Source organism: Polyodon spathula, chromosome 2 (genome assembly GCF_017654505.1).
Source record: "Polyodon spathula isolate WHYD16114869_AA chromosome 2, ASM1765450v1, whole genome shotgun sequence".
Classification (NCBI taxonomy): Eukaryota; Metazoa; Chordata; class Actinopteri; order Acipenseriformes; family Polyodontidae; genus Polyodon; species Polyodon spathula.
Window position 1 is genome coordinate 44,506,683 of NC_054535.1, and position 20,530 is coordinate 44,527,212.

Genomic DNA, 20,530 nt, shown 5'->3' on the forward strand with positions numbered 1-20,530 from the left:
AATTGTTGATGCTCATTATGCATCAGAGCAGAAAAATGCAACATGTCTAAGACTTTTGCACAGCAGTGTACATATACACATATATACATACACATACATATACACAGATACACCCAGCATTTGCTAGCAGGCAATTTAGTTGGGCTGGGACAGAAAACATTGTAAATAATGTTTGTCTTAGTTTAGAATTAAGACCAAAGACCTAGCAGTATTGCACTGGAAGAAATGGTAATATAATTACAAGCCACCTGCTTGACAAGAAATCAGTTAGTGGCATTTCAGTTATTTATACTGTACTGTATTATTTTAAAGGTCTACAGAAATGAATCTACCTAAACATCAAATGGGAGAGAGCAGAAGTGCATATTACAATAAGGTTTGCACAGTCTGTAATAGTCGTTATATATGATGTAAACAATGCACAGTTTGCAGCCAGCGTGTCTCATTAAAAGACATAAGCTGACACAAAAAGTGGGAATGCTTGGTCAGTAACAATGTGCACAAAAAGGACAATGTTGAAAAGTGAAGCACAGAGACTTGACCTGCACTGTGGGGAAGTCACTGGCTCTTGCTGAGGCGGTCTGTGGAGACAGCTGCAGGGAGGGAATAATGCAAGCAGGATTTTTTAATTTTTTTTTTATGTTTGGCAAAAGGTATCTATAAATAAATTGATGCCAACCAGAGACGTTGCCTCCCCACTTAGATTGTGAAACACTTTATGTGAATAGCACTATAGTGTTTTGCTTTTTGTTTTGGACTGAAAGAGTGGTGTTACCAGAAAAATCTACAGTTGTTGCTGAGAAATGCCACACTAGCACTAAATATTCTTTATTTATAACATGTAAAAAGTAATTTATTTACATTGAAACCTGTGATATTGTTAGCTAAATGGTATGAAACAGACTTAACTGAGTGAAATGGAGCTGCATGATTTCCTGTTTTCACAAATATAAACATAACCAATGGTAAGTTTAGGACAGAAGTCTAGTTTATATTGATTGAGAAGACAAAATGAGCAGTGTGAATAACAGCACAATTTGCTATCCTTGAAACACTGAGTTGATTAAACATGATAATGAGACTGTTAGCTTTTTTTCCCCAGTGTAGCTCTTATTTGGGGGTTAAACTGGGAATCTTAGGGCTAGGTCATTGAGGATCTGTGTGTGTGCGGGTGTGTGCATTCCTCCATATTGGTTGTCCTCTAATCTCTTTGTCAGTGTCAGGAATTGTCAGCCTACCCTTTGTAAAGAAATGGCTACATCATAACGAAAACATAATGCTTGTAAACTTGGTTGCTTTTCTGGAAGGAGAATCCGCCCATAATCACTACGTCATCAGCAAGCGCATAAAAGCTCTGTGTACTATTCATTCTTGTCGCTTCTTTATGTTTCGGCCTCCATCCTCCCCAGCCACCACCTCGCAGCATGTCTCGTCCCGGGGGGAGGTGGCTCATAGCCGCTTCCTATCTGCGGCACTGGGATGCATGTATCTGTTAATGTATTTCCAGCCGGCCAAGCGCAGGTAGCCGTCGGGCACCCGCGGACAAGACCTCCGGCCAAATTTATCTTTCACTCGGGCCCTGAGCGCCCTTCACAGTCATAAATCGTCTGCAATTGTAATCTCTATCATCATCATTCATTCACTGCCATTCATTTAAGTGAATTCTCTGTGCTGAAAAATAAATTTGGTTTGCTAAATGCAACCTAGGAATATAGTGTGAGCAAATTAGCCTTTGGAAAAGCGGTAAGCTACTGTAATTGCAAACAAAGGGCTCAAATGTTTGTCATTAAGTTGAGAAAGTTTAAATTAGAGAAACCTTTATATAAGTAATACACATTATTTAATTAGCCCACAGTGAAACCAGAGTTTAAGAGTCACACATAGATTGTATGCAACAGATTTTAAACACCTTTTAGTTTTTATTTCAATTGTTTGAGAACCTATTTTAGAAGAGAAAAAAAAAATAATATTATTGTCTAAATAAACACTAGAGTGTAAAATATATAAATACTAAAATATGTTCTGGTGCATAAGATTTATGTTTGATTCATGAACATTTGGTTTACAATAGATAGTCTTGTGTGATTTAAACAAAAGGTGTACATCAACAAGATATTTGAGTTAAGTGTGCTTGTTACCTCCTACTGATCGGGACCCTATTTGTAGAAATAATGTTATTTTTTTAATTTTTTTATTTTAAACTACAAATCACTGGTTCACAGTCAAATTTCAGTGAAATCTGAGTCTGATGTTTTGTGGGTAGAAGTTTTGTTCATCATGAAATATAATTAATAACTATGCCATAAAGGTCAGATAATCTGGAAGTATAAACTATAGCAACTATAATGAGCTTCAACAGGCTCTCTTTTCTAAAGTGAAATGTTCATACAACCTCCTGGTGTTGATTGATAACCGACCAGTAGACTAGACATTCTGGATTATGGTTGCAATGTTTTTTTGTTTTTTTTTACCATTGATACCAGTGTCTGTGTACTGTCACCCCCTCCACTGCTGTTGAAAGAAAAGAAAAAGCCCTGATAACACAAAGCAGGCATGCATGTCTCCCTGCTGCTGCTGCTGTGCCTCAGTGCTTGACTTGTTAATCACTTCTACTGGCTTCAGTAATACAGTTGGTGTTACAGATTACTCATGTTCCCTTGAGTGGAATTACGTTCCCAAAGCATTAGTTTACAAATTTGTCCAGAAGTGTATCAGTCAGTGTTAGTATAATCTGTTTGCATGACTCGTTACCTAATAAAGATACATCTTTAATATGGACATTATCATCATCAGTAATGTATGGGAGCGACTACAGCTGGTATGCATTGTTAATGTCAGTGAAATCATAAAAGTTTTTCATCAAAGTCTTTTGATGTGGTAAAAGTAAACTAATAAAAGTACCTTGCAAGTTTCCTAAAGATGTCTGTGCATGCTTGAAAGAACACAAATGCAGTTTCATTCCTTGCTGTTTTTTTTTTTCTGGATGGATGGATTCTTCCCAACACAGAGAAAAATGGGTGAAGTGGGTTTTCTACAGGTACTGTACATATAGTGAGTACATTGAAGATAAGTTTTAATTAGAATGTTGTTTTACTTTCAAATTACACTTTGCAAGATTGCCAGTACACAAGTGCCTTAGAACTTTTGTGCTTAATTATAGTGTATGTAGTCCTGTTGTGAAAGCCTGCTTTGATAGATGAATTCCAACATTGCTGTGTTAAATTGGCAACTGACTGTTTACACGGGTCACTACAAGTTTTATCAGTAGCCCAGGGTGGGATTTCAAAGTATTCTTTTTTTTTTTTTTTTTGGTAGACATTTTGACTTTGTTATCAAATCATTACTATTCTTATGGATACGACAAAAAAAAAAAAAAAAAAAAAAAATGCAGTGAAGTCATGATGTCAAACAATGTAAGTTATTTGAAATCCTGGATCTCATCAGATTGGTGCTACTTGTCACAGTCAAAAAAAGTTTTGCCAGCAACAAAAAAACACACTATAAGGTAGGTATTCTGCTGTGATGTATGTTTCATTATTTACACTGTTTAAAACAAAGCGAAATGAAGGGTTTTCAGTGTGAAATAAGCACCATAGTTTAATTTATTTTTTTAATTTTTTTAACAGACTGGTATTCAGTTACACTATTGTTTAAAATTGATCTCCATCAGGTCATCAGAACTGTAAATCTATACATGCGTCTTATGTTATTTCTCAACAACGTTTAAATATTTACAAAAGCTAACTATAGTTTAATTACCTGTTATGATAAGCCATCAGCACCTGTATTAAATATTAAGTTTAAGTATGTCCCTTAACTAGGGCATTGACTGAAATGTTAAGCTGCTTTTGGGAAAACTAAGGGGGAAATTTAATTTAAGTTGTTTTATGCATCTGGCCACTGATAGTAAAACCTAATTTGGGTATGCATGCGAAAGGCATCCGAAGCTGATATTTTAGGAGTTATCAGGTTAAAATGCCAGCAGTTACAAACTGACCTCATAAATTCTTCTTTACAGCGATATATAGTATGTACAGGTATAGGTATTTAACATGGCTGTTACACCACAGCCAGGGTGCAGCTTTCGCTGAGCCTGTAAAACGCTTTTTTTTTTTTTTTTTTATTCTCACCACTGCTGGCAGCGAGTCCTCAGAGCCACTGGGTTGAAACAAAGATCCTTCATTTAATTAGTGCTCAAACACTCTATAAACATTAAAGTGTGTTAATCCAGTCCCTGGATTAATCCAGTCCCATTAGATCTCCTTTCATTGTTTGTTTGCTTTCCACTGCCCACTTTATTAACTGTTAAAATTGCTTCAGGGAAAAAAAAAAAAACCTTATGTTCTGAAATTGGAAATCATTCGAAAGTCCAACAATGATCACTGTGCCAATCAATCGTAATGTGGTCCCTTTTTTTAATCCATCCCTCCATGCAATAGTGGGAAATAAGTGGTGGCAAAAGGCCTGGTAAGTTTACATACAATGCAATAATATTGACCATGTAAAGCTATTGTTAACTTGTTTTGATTTTGAAGATGTTTCTCTTGCATTAAAAACAGACAAGGTCTCTGATTTTCAATGAAGTGGGTTTTAAAAGAAAGGGCACAGGCTAGCTGTTTGTCCTCTGAAACCGGTTTAGTATTTAGAAACAGGAAGCCTCCTCTTCAAAGCCCAAGACTAGCATTTAGGGCCAGAGCTTCACCACAAGAGAATGGTCTTTCAGTTGTTAGCCTCAGCAGATATTGACACACAAAGCACCTTTTGAAAATGTAAACCTTACATTGGATTAAGAATACTGGAGAAGACAGATTGGGTTTCAAAGAGCTGTTGCTGAGATGATAATGCATATTTGAATAACTTGAGAATCAGGGACCAGTGTTTAATTAGAGCCCCATGTTCTGCCTTCTGCTTGCCTCCCCAATTATCCATTATCCTTGTATATGTTTAATAAAAATAATATTCAGAAAAGTGTAAAATATGAAGTGTAAAACTTGTGAACTACAACACACAGTGGGGTGACAGTCCAATTTCTGTATTAACCATTAAAGGTCTGCTTATTTGGTTAACAGTTAAATATCCTATATAAGATGAAAATTTCAGTGCTGGCCACCCATGATAATACCAGGTACTGACATTACGCTAATATGACTTTTGACTGAAATTGCTTGAGAACTAAGATTCATACAACCTGAAGTGATTAGGGCATTACTCCTGGGAAATGTGTATGATTAATCATTATCTGAGATTCGGACAAATGGGTTTAAGAGTTGGGAAAGATTTAATATGCACTGTTCACATTTTTTAAACCATTCCAGTTTTATTATAATCTGAGGTTAACGAGTGAAATTTGGTTTGTCAGTTACAAGTGACAATCATAGATCTGTGAGCCCCGAATAATTTACATTTTCTCATACTTGCTGCCTCCTGGCCTGTTGCTGTGAACTCAGATTTCAGTATTTTGGTTCAATTAACAAAACTGGTATATTCTATCAGAAGAAACTGAATCAACAACATAACTGAATTCTAAATTGACAAATAATTATTATTGTAATATTAGACCCTCCTCTGAAAGAATTATATTATACATGTAATACTGTCAGAATCACCTCACAAACCCCCACCAGTAATGTAATGACTTTGTATGATTTACACTTTCTCATACGTCTTAGTACTTCATTATCCTTATAAAACGCTCAAGTGAAAGGTAACAGGGGCGTCATTTACTATGGGGCTGCCGCAAAGAATTGTGATTGAAAGTGAAACCGTTACCTACCTAATGTTTTTTTTTTTTTTTTCTCACAGAAAGCAGAAGTGATGAAACGTTAGTCTGTTAACATTAAAATATGTCTGATTTCCGTTTCATTTCATATTAAATTAGAAGATTATGTGATAAGAACAGCACAGCCGCGAGGCATTGTGGCAGCGGCAAGAAAGCATGCTCCCAGGAACGCAAATTGAAAAATTGCGCTACTGAGTCGACGCTTTTATAATGAGACCAGGTTGGTAAAACGATAAAAATACATAAATAAATATATAAATAAATACATAAATAAAGGTGTACCTCTATTTGTTTAATCTAGCAATCGTTACAGTATGTAACTGGAATGTTTAGCTACTTTATTGGGATATCACAAGCTAGATGCAGAGCAATTCGGTTAGCATTAAAGCCTTTACCCTCAAAAATGTAAGTTAAATTAAAACGACGACCGTAACATTGCATAATTTATTGCTGTAAAATGAGACTTAGTGGAACAACATTTTCTAGTTTGTTATAAACCAGTGCCGTGATTTTAATGTACATGCATTGCACATTTTGTATAATTTATTTTAAGAATAAGAATGACGTTGATAAGGCGCAGCACGCTATTTCGTTGTAAACTGGCAATTGCTGCCTGATTTTTTTCATTCATGATGCTATTTCAGTCAGAAAATGTTCAATGTTGACACAACTTTACCCCCGCCCCCCAAGATTTTGTTATGAAATGACCTCCCTGATACCTAATAATACTAAAAGTAACTTGTATGATCTAAAGTGGTCTGATATTATGGATAAAAAAATCAGTAAATGCGTGAGGTGTAATGGGACAAATGCTTTATATGCATTAATAGTTTTTCAAGAGTTTCTCTTCAAATCTTAAACCTGTCAGCCTCTTTAGAAGGTAACCAGGCAGTTTTCTAAACAGGAACATTTCGTCACCGTGTTTCTGATTTTATCCATCACTTATGTCAACAGGGGAGCGAGGATTTCCCGTCACTTGCTGCTGAGTCTCCCCTGCATTACGTCTCTTTCTGTGATCGTGTGTTAGTCTGCAGCTGAATATCGGACTTTCTTGACAATGTGAAGATGTATTTGATTTCCGTGTGTGAAGGCAATGATAAATGGGACTCGGTTATTCTTAACGGCCCCAGATGGTGAAGCTCTTCTTCGCCTCTTTGGGAGCTGTCATTGAGGCTTCTCTCCCCATAACACTCCTTAAGGATCACCATCATTCAGACTGTTTATAGCTGCCTCTAATCTACACTTCTGGGAGGAGACGCAATGCATGGGTGACGTGTCTTTAAAAGAACCCGTAGCACATATTTGCCCGGTTTGCTTTTGCAAATCTACAAATCTATAAGCAATTGCCGTTTCATAGTTCTACAAAATGTATCACCAGCATGGCTTTTGGTCAGTCTTATTTACAGTGTGCTAAAATTATTTGTTTGAATTTGGAAGATTGTAATTAGTTGTGCTGTAATATTGTGTATTCGGTTTTTAAAAATCATTTTGTAACTTTGTAGTATCCAGTATTTGTGCTCTATATGCGTAACATTCCTGACTCGCTACAAAAATATTAGGAGGCGTGAAAATATGTTGATATTTCAGTTATATCGCATATACATATATAGCAACTATAGAGTCCTTGGAATCTTGGCAAACCTCTTGTTAGGCTATTAAAATGACACTGGTAAATTTGTATCGACTGACACTAAAATAAGTTTCCTGGGCCAGCAACTGTGAGACTAATTATAAGGATCGTTGCATTGTGGGGGTCTGGAAAAGTTCCAGTTTCGGTCAGCCCTCGACACAAACATCTAGGACACACTTAAGCCAAGGGGACACTATACATGTTGCTAGAAAATGTAGAATGAAAGCTGTTGCCGATCTGATATGTATCTATAAAGGATAGTTTTTCGATATAATCAAAAAGTGTATTGGTGTAATTATATATCCATATATATAGCTTATATATATATATAATATTATATATATATATATATTATTATGATTTGAACTAAGATTCTTAAATATGTATAGAATAGGATTGTATTAGTAGCCTAATATTACCCTCATCATTTTTGTTCTGAATGTGTTATTTTTGGCTTGAATGTTATTCTGTTTTATTTTTGTAAATAAACATATAAATAAAACTAACTATAAATAGAGAGAAGTTAAAATGTGATTATTGTTATAGTTGTTTTTATTATATTATTTTGAACAGAATTCCTAATTATGCCAGGTGACGATTTTTTTCTTCTACAGTCAGACATCGGTAACTGTGTGTAACAATATTTGCAAGTTGGGTCTGCTGGACTGCAATGTTCAAACGGCTTTAAACAAAAACGTACGACTCACTTTCTCTATTACTGTTAAATTGTATCAAATGAAAGCCTTTATTTGAGACAAAATGACCACTGAAAACACAACTTGGGAACTTAAATGTAGCATACCGTTCAGCCTGGAAAAAAATTGATAAGAGTACGCTTCACAATATCCCACACTGGCTCCGCATTCATTGACTCCGCCAGCGAAGAAGCTAATCAAAATACTTATTACATCACTTTCATTGGCTGATTTATTCTGACGTAATGTTGCGTCTACAAAATCAACAGTCTTTTGTTACTGTTGCCTGAAACTTGCAGCTTGCACGTCACTTTCCACAAAAAAGTATCCCTTTCTACAATTTTCTAGCAACATGTGGACTAGTGTCACTTCGGCTTTACATGATATACTGATGTTCTTAAAGTTCTTTAGCATACATTATACAACGTTTTGGAACATAACACATTTACATTTGTTCATTTGATATATGAGATATGGCTTAGCAACAATAATGACTTTTTTTTTTGTATGAAATGTTATATTGATTGTCAAAAGTTATAATTTACAGTTCTCTATATAAAACTTTTGTCATTACCTCAGGAAAATTCTTTCTTTACAAGGGCCACCCAGAATAGTGACTAGCCAATACTACTGTGTGATCAAGTGTTAACATTCAGCACAACAAAGAAGTTATGGACATCTGCTTCATAATGGCACAGCTGTCATTTGAAACTATATAAATGCAGGAATGAGGTCTTTTCAAACAGAAAGGAGCTCCAAATGTTCACAGTTTTTTTTCTGAGCTTAAACTGGTGACTACCAGATTAAAGTGAACTTAGAAGAATGCCTTTGCTAGACAACACCTGCCATTGACAATGCCAGAAACTCATTCATAAAAATGTCATGGGAGGATTCTATAGGTCTGATCATTAAGTTAAAGTCTTTAGGGGGCAGAAGAATTTTTAACTATCAATGTTTTTGTTGCCACAAACTTGGAAAGTCTAAAATGATGATTATTCTCTACCTGCCAGTCTTGATTCACAGGAGTTAAAGAGTAAGTAGCGGGCTTCCGAAAAATATAGCGTTATACGTTCCCACGTGTTGCTGCAACTGTTTAAATAATGTACCTGTAATTTTTCTTTTCATTGTTAACATCCTGACAAGAGATTAAAAAGCAATTTAAAAAAAAAAACATAACAGGCGCGCTTGCTTTCCTTTTCTAAACCACATCATGGATCATTATTGCTGTGTTACCTGTTTGACAATGTGGTCAATAAACCTTATAATATTAAAAGAACCAGAAGAAATATTAGTGGTTTACATACATATTATGCATTCTGCTGTTGCTTCGTGTAGGGACATTTGTTGAATATTGCATTTCAGCAAATATCATTTTTAAAAGTTTCTAACACCTTTAGTCCCAATTAGCATACAGCAAACTTTGTCTTTAGGTCTCCACGTAAAGCTGCATGTACTCTACAGCTGTTTAGTGGACTTAGTTACACATTGGGTATCGGGTCTCAGGAATGGATGAGGAAAACTTTTCATCAGCTTGTTTTTTATCAGTTGTAATCTAATGCTGGTTTCTAACACTTTTAAAAATGGTCTGCAAAGACTTAATAATAGAAAAGGGATGAGACAGCTTTAATGCATGCCTGCCATTCTATTAATCCCTTACATGAGAGGAAACATATGCTTCTGCTTTAAAAATTATATATTTGATTTAGCCTTGAAGGAGCTAGACATGACATACAAAAAAATCTAGGAGTTTATGTTGACTTAGAAATGTCTTCATCTAGACAATGTGGGGATGCTATAAAAAAGGCCAACAAAATGCTTGGATATATAGTGAAAAGTGTTGAATTTAAATCAAGTAAAGAAATGTAAAAACTTTACAATGCATTAGTAAGACCTCATCTAGAATATTCTGTTCAGTTTTGGTCACCTCACTACAAAAGGGATATTGTTGCTCTTGAAAGAGTGTAACAAAGAGCAACCAAAATTATTCCTGGTTTAAAAGGGATGTCATATGCAGACAGGTTAAAAGAATTTAATCTATTCAGTCTTGAAAAAAGAAGATTATGTGGCAATCTGATTCAAGCATTCAAAATTCTAAAAAGTATTGACAATGCCGACCTAGGGGACTTTTTCGACCTGAAAAAAGTAACAATGACCAGGGGTCACAATTGGAGATTAGATACAGATTAGATTCAGAACAGAAAATAAGAGGCACTTTTTTACACAGTAAATTGTGGGAGTCTGTAACCAATTCCCCAGTAATGTTGTTGAAGCCGACACCCTGGGATCTTTCAAGAAGCTGCTTAATGAGATTCTGGGATCAATAAGCTACTAGCAACCAAACGAGCAAGATGGGCCGAATGGCCTCCTCTTGTTTGTAACCTTTCTTATGTTCCTATGTCTAATACAGTGTGTACTAATATATAATATGTAAACATTTCATGTGCACTGATAGATAAGTAGGAATCTGGTACAATAATCCACCTAAAATTAAAAGGATACAACTAGTTAAACCCAATTCCATGTGAACTAACCAGACGCTGGAATGGGAGATGCTGTTTGTCAATGCAATCATTCTTTGCTAATCCCCTTCTCACTGTTATAAAATGCTTGACATCTGTTGCAGACTGGTTCAAGGAATATTTCAGATTTGTCTGAACACCTTGTTATCTATCTTTACTGATTAGAATACTAGTAACTTTGTTGGAGAAGGGCAGATGCTTGAAAAGTGTCATATGAATTGGAAGTGGTTGTCTGTACATCTGAACTACCTTTGACGTTGTTTAAAAAAAATGTAAATACGCTGATCACTAGCCTCTGCTTAACTTAGCTTTCTGTAAGTTTTACTTTACATTTTTGATTGAGCGTTTTGAAGATACGGTTCATTAAAATATATAAAATTCCCTTTTCGTTCTGAATATCTTCTGAGAAATTTGGGGCCAGATAAGTCAAGCAGCTCACAGGGTCTGCTTGTCTCCTGTTGCAGTTTATACACCAATAAAAAAAAAAAAGACTTTCAGATCATAATGGTGAAGGCCTTTCATAATGCAAACACACAGTTAACAATTATGACAACAATCAATTATTTAAGGAACCGCTATTTGGGAGTTAAGTTATTTAAGGGAAAACTACAAATTTAGAAGTAAAATGACATGGTTGCAAATAAATTCTGACCAGACTGGTAAGATTACAGATTAGTACACAGATTAGTAATCATTATTTTTCTTGTTGGTTCCCTTCTTCATGTGCTTCTTACGGAGTTAGGCAGACTAAGCCCATGGCCTCTATCTGCATTGAGGATTACTGGTGCAAAAACAAGTGACTTAGCCTGTCCCCTGATAGGCTTTATAAAGATCAAAGGGTGCCATGCTGTCAAAATGTAATAAAGACATTCAAACCTTTTACTGCAGAAATAATTAGCCTTTTTTTCTATAACATTAGAAGTGCTAGTTCCAGTTTCAAGTAATGAAGGCCAGGCAATATCTTTTCTAGAGATTGTTAGAATTTTCCTAACCTGACCTAGCCTTGGTATACTAGTAATGTGTGGCCAGCATCTAAGCTAGAGGCTACATAAAGCATTAGCTTGTCAGTCAACACATGCATTGACAAGCACAGAAATGTTTTACCAATATTGCCATGGGTATCCTCTCAACCCAACCCATGACTTAAAAAAAAAAAAGTATGCATATTTCTATTTGATGACCTCTGATGGTTAACTTCAACTGTAGCTACCTTTTGAGTCTAAGGGGGTCTTAATATTGCAGCAACATTTCTCCAGGTCAAAGGTTTGACTGAGCTCCCCTAATAGCAGCTGGAGTGGTCTGGCACCTGTACCTTCTCACTACCTCCCTGTCCCAAACTCTGACTTGATTAGAACACCCTTCACAATTTAGTCATGTGGCCTCTCTGAGGAATTAAGGCATATTAGTCCAGCTGGGTAACCTTGCAACTTTCTTATTAAGACAGAAAGACCACCTAAACTCTTTTGGCATGTGACCCATTCAGTCGAGGCTGGGATTCATGAAACCATGTCCAGAGGTGAAAAGGCAGACAAATTACTACATCCAGCAGCAACCCAATCCTGCATGGGTGGTGGCGAAAATAATATGGCTACAGGAAATTAAAGCAACATACAGGGTGGCTGTATTAGCCCAGAAATCAATGCTGGTGTAATACTTCCTTTTATTTTATTATTTATTTATTTATTTATTTATATATATTTTTTATAGAAATTTAGTAGTTGCCATCTGATTTGTACCCTGTGTTTCTCCAAATTTGAAATAGCCAATCTATTATTTAGGCTAAGCTCACCGCTACCACCCCCAGCGCTGACTCGGGAGCGGCGAAGATGAACACACGCTGTGCTCTGAAACGTGTGCTGTCAGCCGAAACACTTTTTTTTCACTCTGCAGGCTCGCTATGCAGCCACATCAGAGCTGCACCACCAGAGAACAACACAACTCTGGGCAGCTTACAGGCAAGCCTGCAGGCACCCGGCCATTTTAAGGGGTCAGTGGTGCGCGGTGAGTTGAGGATACCCTGGCCAACCTAACCCCTCCCCACCGGGGCGCCACTCGTCAATTGTGCACCGCCCCTTGGGAGCTCTCGTCCACGGTTGGTAGTGCAATAGTCTGGACTCGAACCGGCAACCTCCAGGCAGAGCCCCTTTTGCCGTGTGCACCACTTGGGATCAATACTTCTTTTTAAATACTTCCTTATTTGCATACAGTTTACTTGATCTTTGTAATTCAAAGTGATGGAAAACAGGTCACTGATTAAATTACATCGAAATTACTGTAGGCTTAGATTCCATGATAGTGGCATAAATGCCTAACCCCTTCTCTGCTCAGTTTTGTAATATTTTGTTTAGTTTGTTGTAAAGTAGGGTAGCACGTACCCTTTAATATTTGTCACAGCTAAGACCCAAAGAGAATTAAGGGGCGTGTGTGTGTGTGTGTGTGTGTGTGTGTGTGTGTGTGTGTGTGTGTGTGTGTGTGTGTATGTCTATATATATATAAACACACACTAATTCTACAAAAGTACAAAATGCTGGATTGTAGGCGAACATTCATAGAGAATATAAAAGGGTTAGACATAGGATGATTGCTGTCATTACCAAGAAGTCAATATGGGCCAAAGTAAAGAGCTATCTTAAGACCTTAGGCAGAAAATCATTTATTGTCATAAAGCTGGAGAAGGATACAAGAAGATTTTCAAACATTTGAGTATCCCAATTTCAACTATATTTTCTATTATCAAGAAGTACATGACATGTGGTAATGTCATAACGCTCACTCGATCTGGAAGAAAGAAAGTTACTTCACCAAGAACAAGTAGAAGAATTATAAGGAAGATTAATAACAATCTGAGATTGACTGCCAAAGATATTCAAAGTGAATTGGTTGCAAGTGAGACTGGGGTTTCCATTTCAACCACAGGTCGAGTATTGCATGGTGAAGGTCTCAATGGTCGCAGGCCAAGGAAAAAGCCACTCTTAGGAAAACGTCACAAGGAGAATCGCTTAAAGGTTGCAAAATGGCATTTGAATGATGTATGTGAGTTATGATCAAAGATTTTGTGGAGTGATGAAACAAAAATCAAAATCAAGCTATCTGGTTATACGTTTGGAGTCTGGTGAGGCGTACAAAGAAAAGAACACCATACCTACGGTCAAGCATGAAGGCGGTAATACCCTTATCCATAGCACCTCAAAAGCAAAAGCATTAATGTCTACATTAAATAATTGTAGACATCTATTTATTTGTATTTCCTTTCAACATTCACAAAAGCAAAACTTTAGCAGCAAAAGATTTTTCCTATAATTATTTGTTTTAAGGACATTTTTTGAAATTATAAATTTCCATTGGGGTATGTAAGCTTTTGACTACAACTGTGTGCTTATATATATATATATATATATATATATATATATATATATATATATATATATTATATATATCATCCCCTTAAGTTGAAAAATTTTTTAATTTTCCCGAATTCAACTTTTTAAGTCTTAAAAGTATTCAAATCTGTCCGGAAACCCTCAGGTCCATGTCCCTGCTCTCTATTATACATTTCATATATATCAACGGACAATATTGAGTTTTGGTTCTTATTAATATCTTCCATGCTATTTCAGACTGTACTGATACAAAAAGCATTTTCTCCAGTCCAATAACTCACATTAATCACCTTTCGCATTGCAGCAGGGAACAAGCTGAAAAGCCAGCCATTCCGTCTGAACTGGGCTTGGATTTCCTTGGAGAGGGAATATTTCCTGGTGGACGAAGATTCCAAATTTCTGGAAGTGACCATAAAACGTAGGGGATACTTGGGAGAAACCTCATTTGTAGGTGAGTGTCTGCCTAGCTGTTTAAAACTTAGGGCCTCTTACCTATTGAACTGTGTTTTGCAGTCCCATGCACTTACTAGTATGCTAAAATAATATGGCCCATGTTACCTTTAATGCCTCAACAAATAACCTTCAGCATTCACAGTTAGCATTCACATGATACAGAGACAGTAAGAGTGAAGAGCTGCCACCTAATTCAGTTGTCATATTATAGAAGATTGATAGGGCTTTTTGCAGGCTGTCTGCTCTGGCTTTGTTTTTCACTAGGTATCAGAATAGCAACGGTTCTTTTTAAAAGCTACACCAGGCACAAAGGAATGCCCAAGTCCCATTCCATATGACCAAAGTACATCGATTTAGTGAGGAGATAATAATGCTCTATCCTCAAGATACCTCACAATAAAGCTGGAAAGTAAAAACAGCCTTTAACTGACCCCAATAAAAACTGAACTGTCACAGTTATATACTGTTAAGCTGATAACTGACCCATTTTACTGGGGTCAGGTGAGAAACAATTTATATGTTTGAATTTTTAGTGTCATCCAAACTTTGTGGAAAGACCCGATCTTACAGAAGAGGAAGGGATGCTCAGTTTTTACTTTAGACACTTTTTATTGTTGTGCTAAAGGTATTCAGATTGGTTCACACTTTGTTTCAGCATCTTGTTAATCAAATAATTTCATTAAAACTAAATGATAGCCTAACCTACAGAACAAAAGCTTCTTATCCTGAGCCAGGAATCCCTGTTGTCAAACCACCTAAGCACAAACTGACACACATTTCAACTGACGCTAATCTAAAACTTTAACAGCTTTAAATTAAAAAAGAATCACTTGTGGTACGAAGCCCTCTGGAGTTTAATGCAAAACTTGTAAAACCACAATTAAAACAAAAGAATCAAAGCCAGAAGCGACTGTTCATTTTACAGCAGCCAGCTCTTCTCAAATTTTGTGATGCTGCTAAATATAATGTTGGCTAAACGCAGCAAGCTGCTATCTTGGATGGCAGACTGCAATTAAGAACCATAAATTATTGTTGCAACACCATTCCTTCTAACTCCTAAGAGTGAAAGTAATGGTGTGTGGAACGTGAACACCCTGGCCGTCGTTGAATGCCTCAGCTTTCTCCAGAATGACTCAGAATTCTTAAGACACAGTACTGTCCATGAACTATGTATGATATGCCAATCAGGTTGTAAAGTAGACAGTATCTTCATTCTTCAGCTGAACCACCCTTCTATAGCCTTCAACTATAATATGTTTAGAAGTAAATTTCATCTGGAGCAATGAAACATAAAAGGTGCATTCAGTAGTTTGAATGTGTCTATTATTATTATATTATATTATTATTATTATTATTATTATTATACATAGTAAATTATAATGTTCCTATAAATCTTGGTGTTTTAATCTTTTTATACCCAGTGTTGGCGCGAGAGCCATATACAATAAGATTGGCTGTGTATAATAAAGTACAGGTAGAACTTTGAAGAAGAACCAAATCACATAAGTACTCTTAGAAAAACAATCAGCAACAACATTTTTTTAAGAAATTACCGCAGCCACATCCCCTCCATGTTATGTTAGGCAGCATAGACTGGTGGCTGTCAGAAAGCAGATGATTGTGAGTGACAAGGAAATCATCCAACTCCACCTTCTAGAAATGCATGAGAGATACTCAAGCGAGTGCTGTTGTGATTTATATGTCACCAGAAACCCTTGATTGAGAATTCCAACCTTATTATGCAGTTGGATGTACATTATTATTATTATTATTATTATTATTATTATTATTATTATTATTATTATTATTATTATTATTAATAAAGGTTTTTTATTTGCAGTATTTACTTTTTTTGTTGTTGTCTTCCTCATAAGGAATTGGAACCAAGGATGGGACGGCAGAGAAGGACAAAGATTTCAAGGGGAAGCCCCAGAAGCAGGTGCAGTTTAACCCGGGTCAGAGCATGGCCACGTGGCGTGTGAAGATCCTCACGGACAAGGAGTACGAGACCTCAGAGACCTTCCAGATCATCCTGTCTGACCCTGTCATGGGAGCACTGGAATTCCCTAATATCGCCACTGTTGAGATTGTGGATCCCGGGGATGGTGCGTGTGCCTCTCTGACACATATAATAAGATATTCAGTTAAATGACATAGCAAAATACCATAACTGACTTATCTGCGTTCAAATAAAACTAAAATAATCCACATAGTTACACATTTAGTACATGCTAAACTATAGTCCATTCAGAGGTAGTCTCGTTAGTAATAGACTAGTATGATCATGCTGTGGTGAAGTGAATTTTGGGGCTTTCTGTGTCATCTTAAAATGAAGTATATGCGTATATTGTGAAGGTCAGAGTACTTGAACATAAGTCATCTAAATTGAGCCCAGGCGTTCACTCTCATTTTTCTATTAGTGGTAAACTTATAACTTTTGACAACAGACTCAAAATACATATTGCCAGTCCACAGAGATGTAGACTGCCCTGCCCATTGTGTGACTATTAATGGCTGTGTTGAAGTTATCGAGGCCTGAAGGATCACAGCTTTGCTCTTTATCCCAGCGCAGCGGTTGGTTTCTGAGCTAATTTTCTATGAAAAGTGCAGGGTCAACTGTTAACACTCAAGGCATTTTCACAGAGTTGAATGAGCTCACTATTGCCAAATGTTACCATTTGGCACGTGCATTATAAGTTAATATGTTGTGTGTAGGGTGTCTCTTATTATATGAGTTTGGGTGCGGACCACAAAGGGAAGCTGAGCGGTTCCGGCTGCTCAAACTGTGCGAAATGACGTCCCTGAATAATGCGTATAGGTGCTATGTCGTGGGTGAGACAAAGTTGTTTTTTATTTAGAATTTCAGTAACAAATTCTTTGAAGAAAAAGTGAAGTTAATACAATGTCTCATTTTACAATAGGTACCAGATCTGTGTGTTTTTCTGTTGTTTTTAGATTTTTGAACAATTGAATTAGATGTGGTGTTCTATGCACTTGATGACATCTGTACACATGTACTTGAATTTGGCAAATACTTCACTGTGACATTTAATTTACTTTTTTTTTTTTTTTTTTTTTTTTTTACCTGTAAGCAATCCATAATAATGTTTGCTAGTTACCATCCAGGTTATGTACAATGCTACAGTATTACAAAAGTCTTTGTGTTTGTGTTTTAAAGTCAAGACTTTCTAGGTGTTCCTTACAGTGTCCTGCTCTGTTGCCCCCTCTAGAATCAACTGTCTTCATTCCTCAGTCAGAATATAGAATTGAAGAGGACATCGGAGAGCTGCTGATCCCGGTCAGAAGGTCTGGGGATGCCAGTCAGGAGCTCATGGTCATCTGTTTCACACAGCAAGGTGAGATGCAAACCCATAGGCTGTTCCAGTGGGTCAGGCTATAAACCTGCAGTGCTACATAAACATGTACACTAACTGGACCTATAACGGATGAATAAACGTCATCAGACATCTGAACGGAAGGCCTGGCTGGGAAAGCACCTGGTCAGCTACCAAATGACCAGAGCTGTCCTATTTATATCATTTTATTTTTTGTTTTGCTGAAAAAAAAACTACTGGTGTTGGGGAGTAAAATCGATGGGTTAGGCCATAGTTCACCTCATCTCACTTTAACAACCCCTACTGGTAAGGCAATTGGCTGGACAGATGGAACAGATGGAACAGAGGTCAGCTCCTGATCTGGAAGGGGGTTGCAGCAGTGAGGTAGCATTAAAAATAGGCATTTCGAATAGCAAAAAGGGGGTAGAATTGATTAACAATTGGTAAAAAAAATAACAGGGGAATGTGATTTAAAGGTTTTGATAATCCTAGAGGTGAATGAAGGAAATAGTGTTGTCCTCAGGCAGTTAACAATTATGAGAGAATTATGTGTGCTTATATTCTCATAGGTAAAAAAAAACAACAACAAAAAAAAAAACATTAAAAAATATTCCTAAACATTGATGGATATCTTCTGTTGGTGTTTAGAATCAATTTTAAGTAAATCGTGTGGGTGCAGCTGCACTGATAAAGACCGTATGGGAGGTGAGACGTATCTCAATACCCTGATGTTCTGATTTAGACATAGCTTTAGTAACTGGTTTGTCAAAACCAATGTAACCATTGAAGTCCTGATGTCCTATTCAGAGGTGTCTGGCCTATTCTGAGTGACTGGCAGAGGGATTAGAGATGCGGTGTAGCCCACTGGTTAGATTCAAGGAGCCCATACATCCTGGGTTTAGATCCCATCTCAGTCATCTCTCATGATATGATCATAGACAATCCCTTCCCCAACTCACAATTGCCACGTTGGATGCAAGTTACTATTTTTTTCTTTAAAAAAGCGAAATTCCACCCACCCACCCAATGAGTAAATTGACCAATTACCTGTTTAAAGTGTGTTTTATTTATGTCTGATGCAGCCCATTTTGTGCTGGCCAAAGCCAAGGAATAAGATACCATGAGTTTGCTTTCTCAGGTACTCCCAATGTGCTTGTGTACATGGCTCTTTTAAAGGCATTATCACAGTGGATAATTTCACGCTTCATCTTTGCAGCCTGGATTGCAGAATATTTTTTTAAGTCAACATTCAGCTGTTGGCTGATACCTGGTGTATAAATACTAGAATTGTGGGAGAGTAATTTATTAATTTATTTATTTAATGTATGAGTTAATAAGTGTGGCTTATCCACTAATCCATAAAAAAACCCAATGTGGACACTGATAAATGAACTATTCCCTTAATACATCACTTTTATATGAAGATCTAGCGCTTTGTAATTATTTATAAAATACAATTACAGGGGGTGGGTGAGGGTGTATTGAGATAAACATAATGCTGTCAAGTTCAATTCTGGAAAAGTGAAGTAATTATGTCTCTATTGCCAGTCTTGGATTGAAGTTACTCTTATAAGCAGAATACAGGTAGTTTTTAATTCATGTTTCATGCTGTTTTGTTTTTTCCCCCCTCATATTAGGCACTGCTATTGGTACCATTCCCAGCACGGTACTTTCATACTCAGATTACATCACCCGTCCCGAGGACCACACGAGCATCCTGCGATTCGACAAGGACGAGAGGGAGAAGACCTGCCGCGTGATCGTCATCGACGACTCGCTGTACGAGGTGGAGGAGACCTTCAACGTGACTCTGAGCATGCCCATGGGAGGACAGGTCGGCCTGGAATACCCTAGCACGAAAGTAATCATTTTGGCAGACGCAGATGATGGTAAGGCAGCAACTGGTCTTAGCTCGGTAGGGAGTTTATTTTTTCTCTGTTTCCACATGGAAAATTCAATTGCAAAGACACCTGAGTATTTCTAAATCACAATAGGCTAATGCCTGGGTTAAAGTTTACAAATGCTGGGGTTGCATTTTCTAGCGTCTGTACAAATGCAGTGGGTTATGCCTCAGAAGGGCATTTTATTAGTGATAATTCAAATAGCTAACTCATTTCTATAGAACTTGAGAGGGGATGGAGTCTGGGCAAGGCATTGTGTTTTATCCTTTTTGATCTCTTGCCCAGATCTTTAAGTGGGTCCTGTGATGTAAAGCCAAAGAGGAAGTTGTATTACAGGAACTGCAGTGGAGACATTGGAGATGACTTTGGGGATCATTTGATATGTCTCTGGTACAATTACAGTTTATGAACGTAAAACAGCAACAGACTAATAAAAAGCATGCCATTTGCCTATATATAGAGATTGATAGAACTACTCTATGGTCAAAAATGTACAAGCTCATTTTAAAAAATCAAAATATTCCAGTTCATGAACTGAAGGTGAGATCTGTCCATCATAGGGTTTCTGTTTATGCTAAAAGTGAATGTCATTTTTCTAGTTTAGTTTCTCCTACCCTAAATGAATATATAACTATTTTCTCAAAACAAAGAAGCCCACATTTCAAAAAGCTCATCACGTGCTAATTAGAGGCAGATTTTATGGGTCTTTAAAAAAGGGGCTCTATAAAAAATAGTCTAGTGAAATTATACTAATAGGTTTTGTATCCTATGTTGAGAACAGGAAGAAGGGATGAAAGAGGAATTAGCCTGGCCATTGTTTGAGACAAATAAGGAGAGT

At 36.8% G+C, this 20,530-nt stretch overlaps 1 protein-coding gene across 1 annotated transcript in view; it reads left to right on the forward strand.

The window, feature by feature from the left end:
- The window catches only part of LOC121297020 (FRAS1-related extracellular matrix protein 2-like), a 63,912-nt gene that overhangs the window by 11,064 nt on the left and 32,318 nt on the right, over window positions 1–20,530 (forward strand). The window contains exons 3-6 of the mRNA XM_041223036.1: window positions 14,308–14,454; window positions 16,331–16,561; window positions 17,687–17,812; window positions 19,429–19,680. Of these exons, the coding sequence (XP_041078970.1) occupies window positions 14,308–14,454; window positions 16,331–16,561; window positions 17,687–17,812; window positions 19,429–19,680 (756 nt within the window). The remainder of the gene's footprint in view (window positions 1–14,307; window positions 14,455–16,330; window positions 16,562–17,686; window positions 17,813–19,428; window positions 19,681–20,530) is intronic.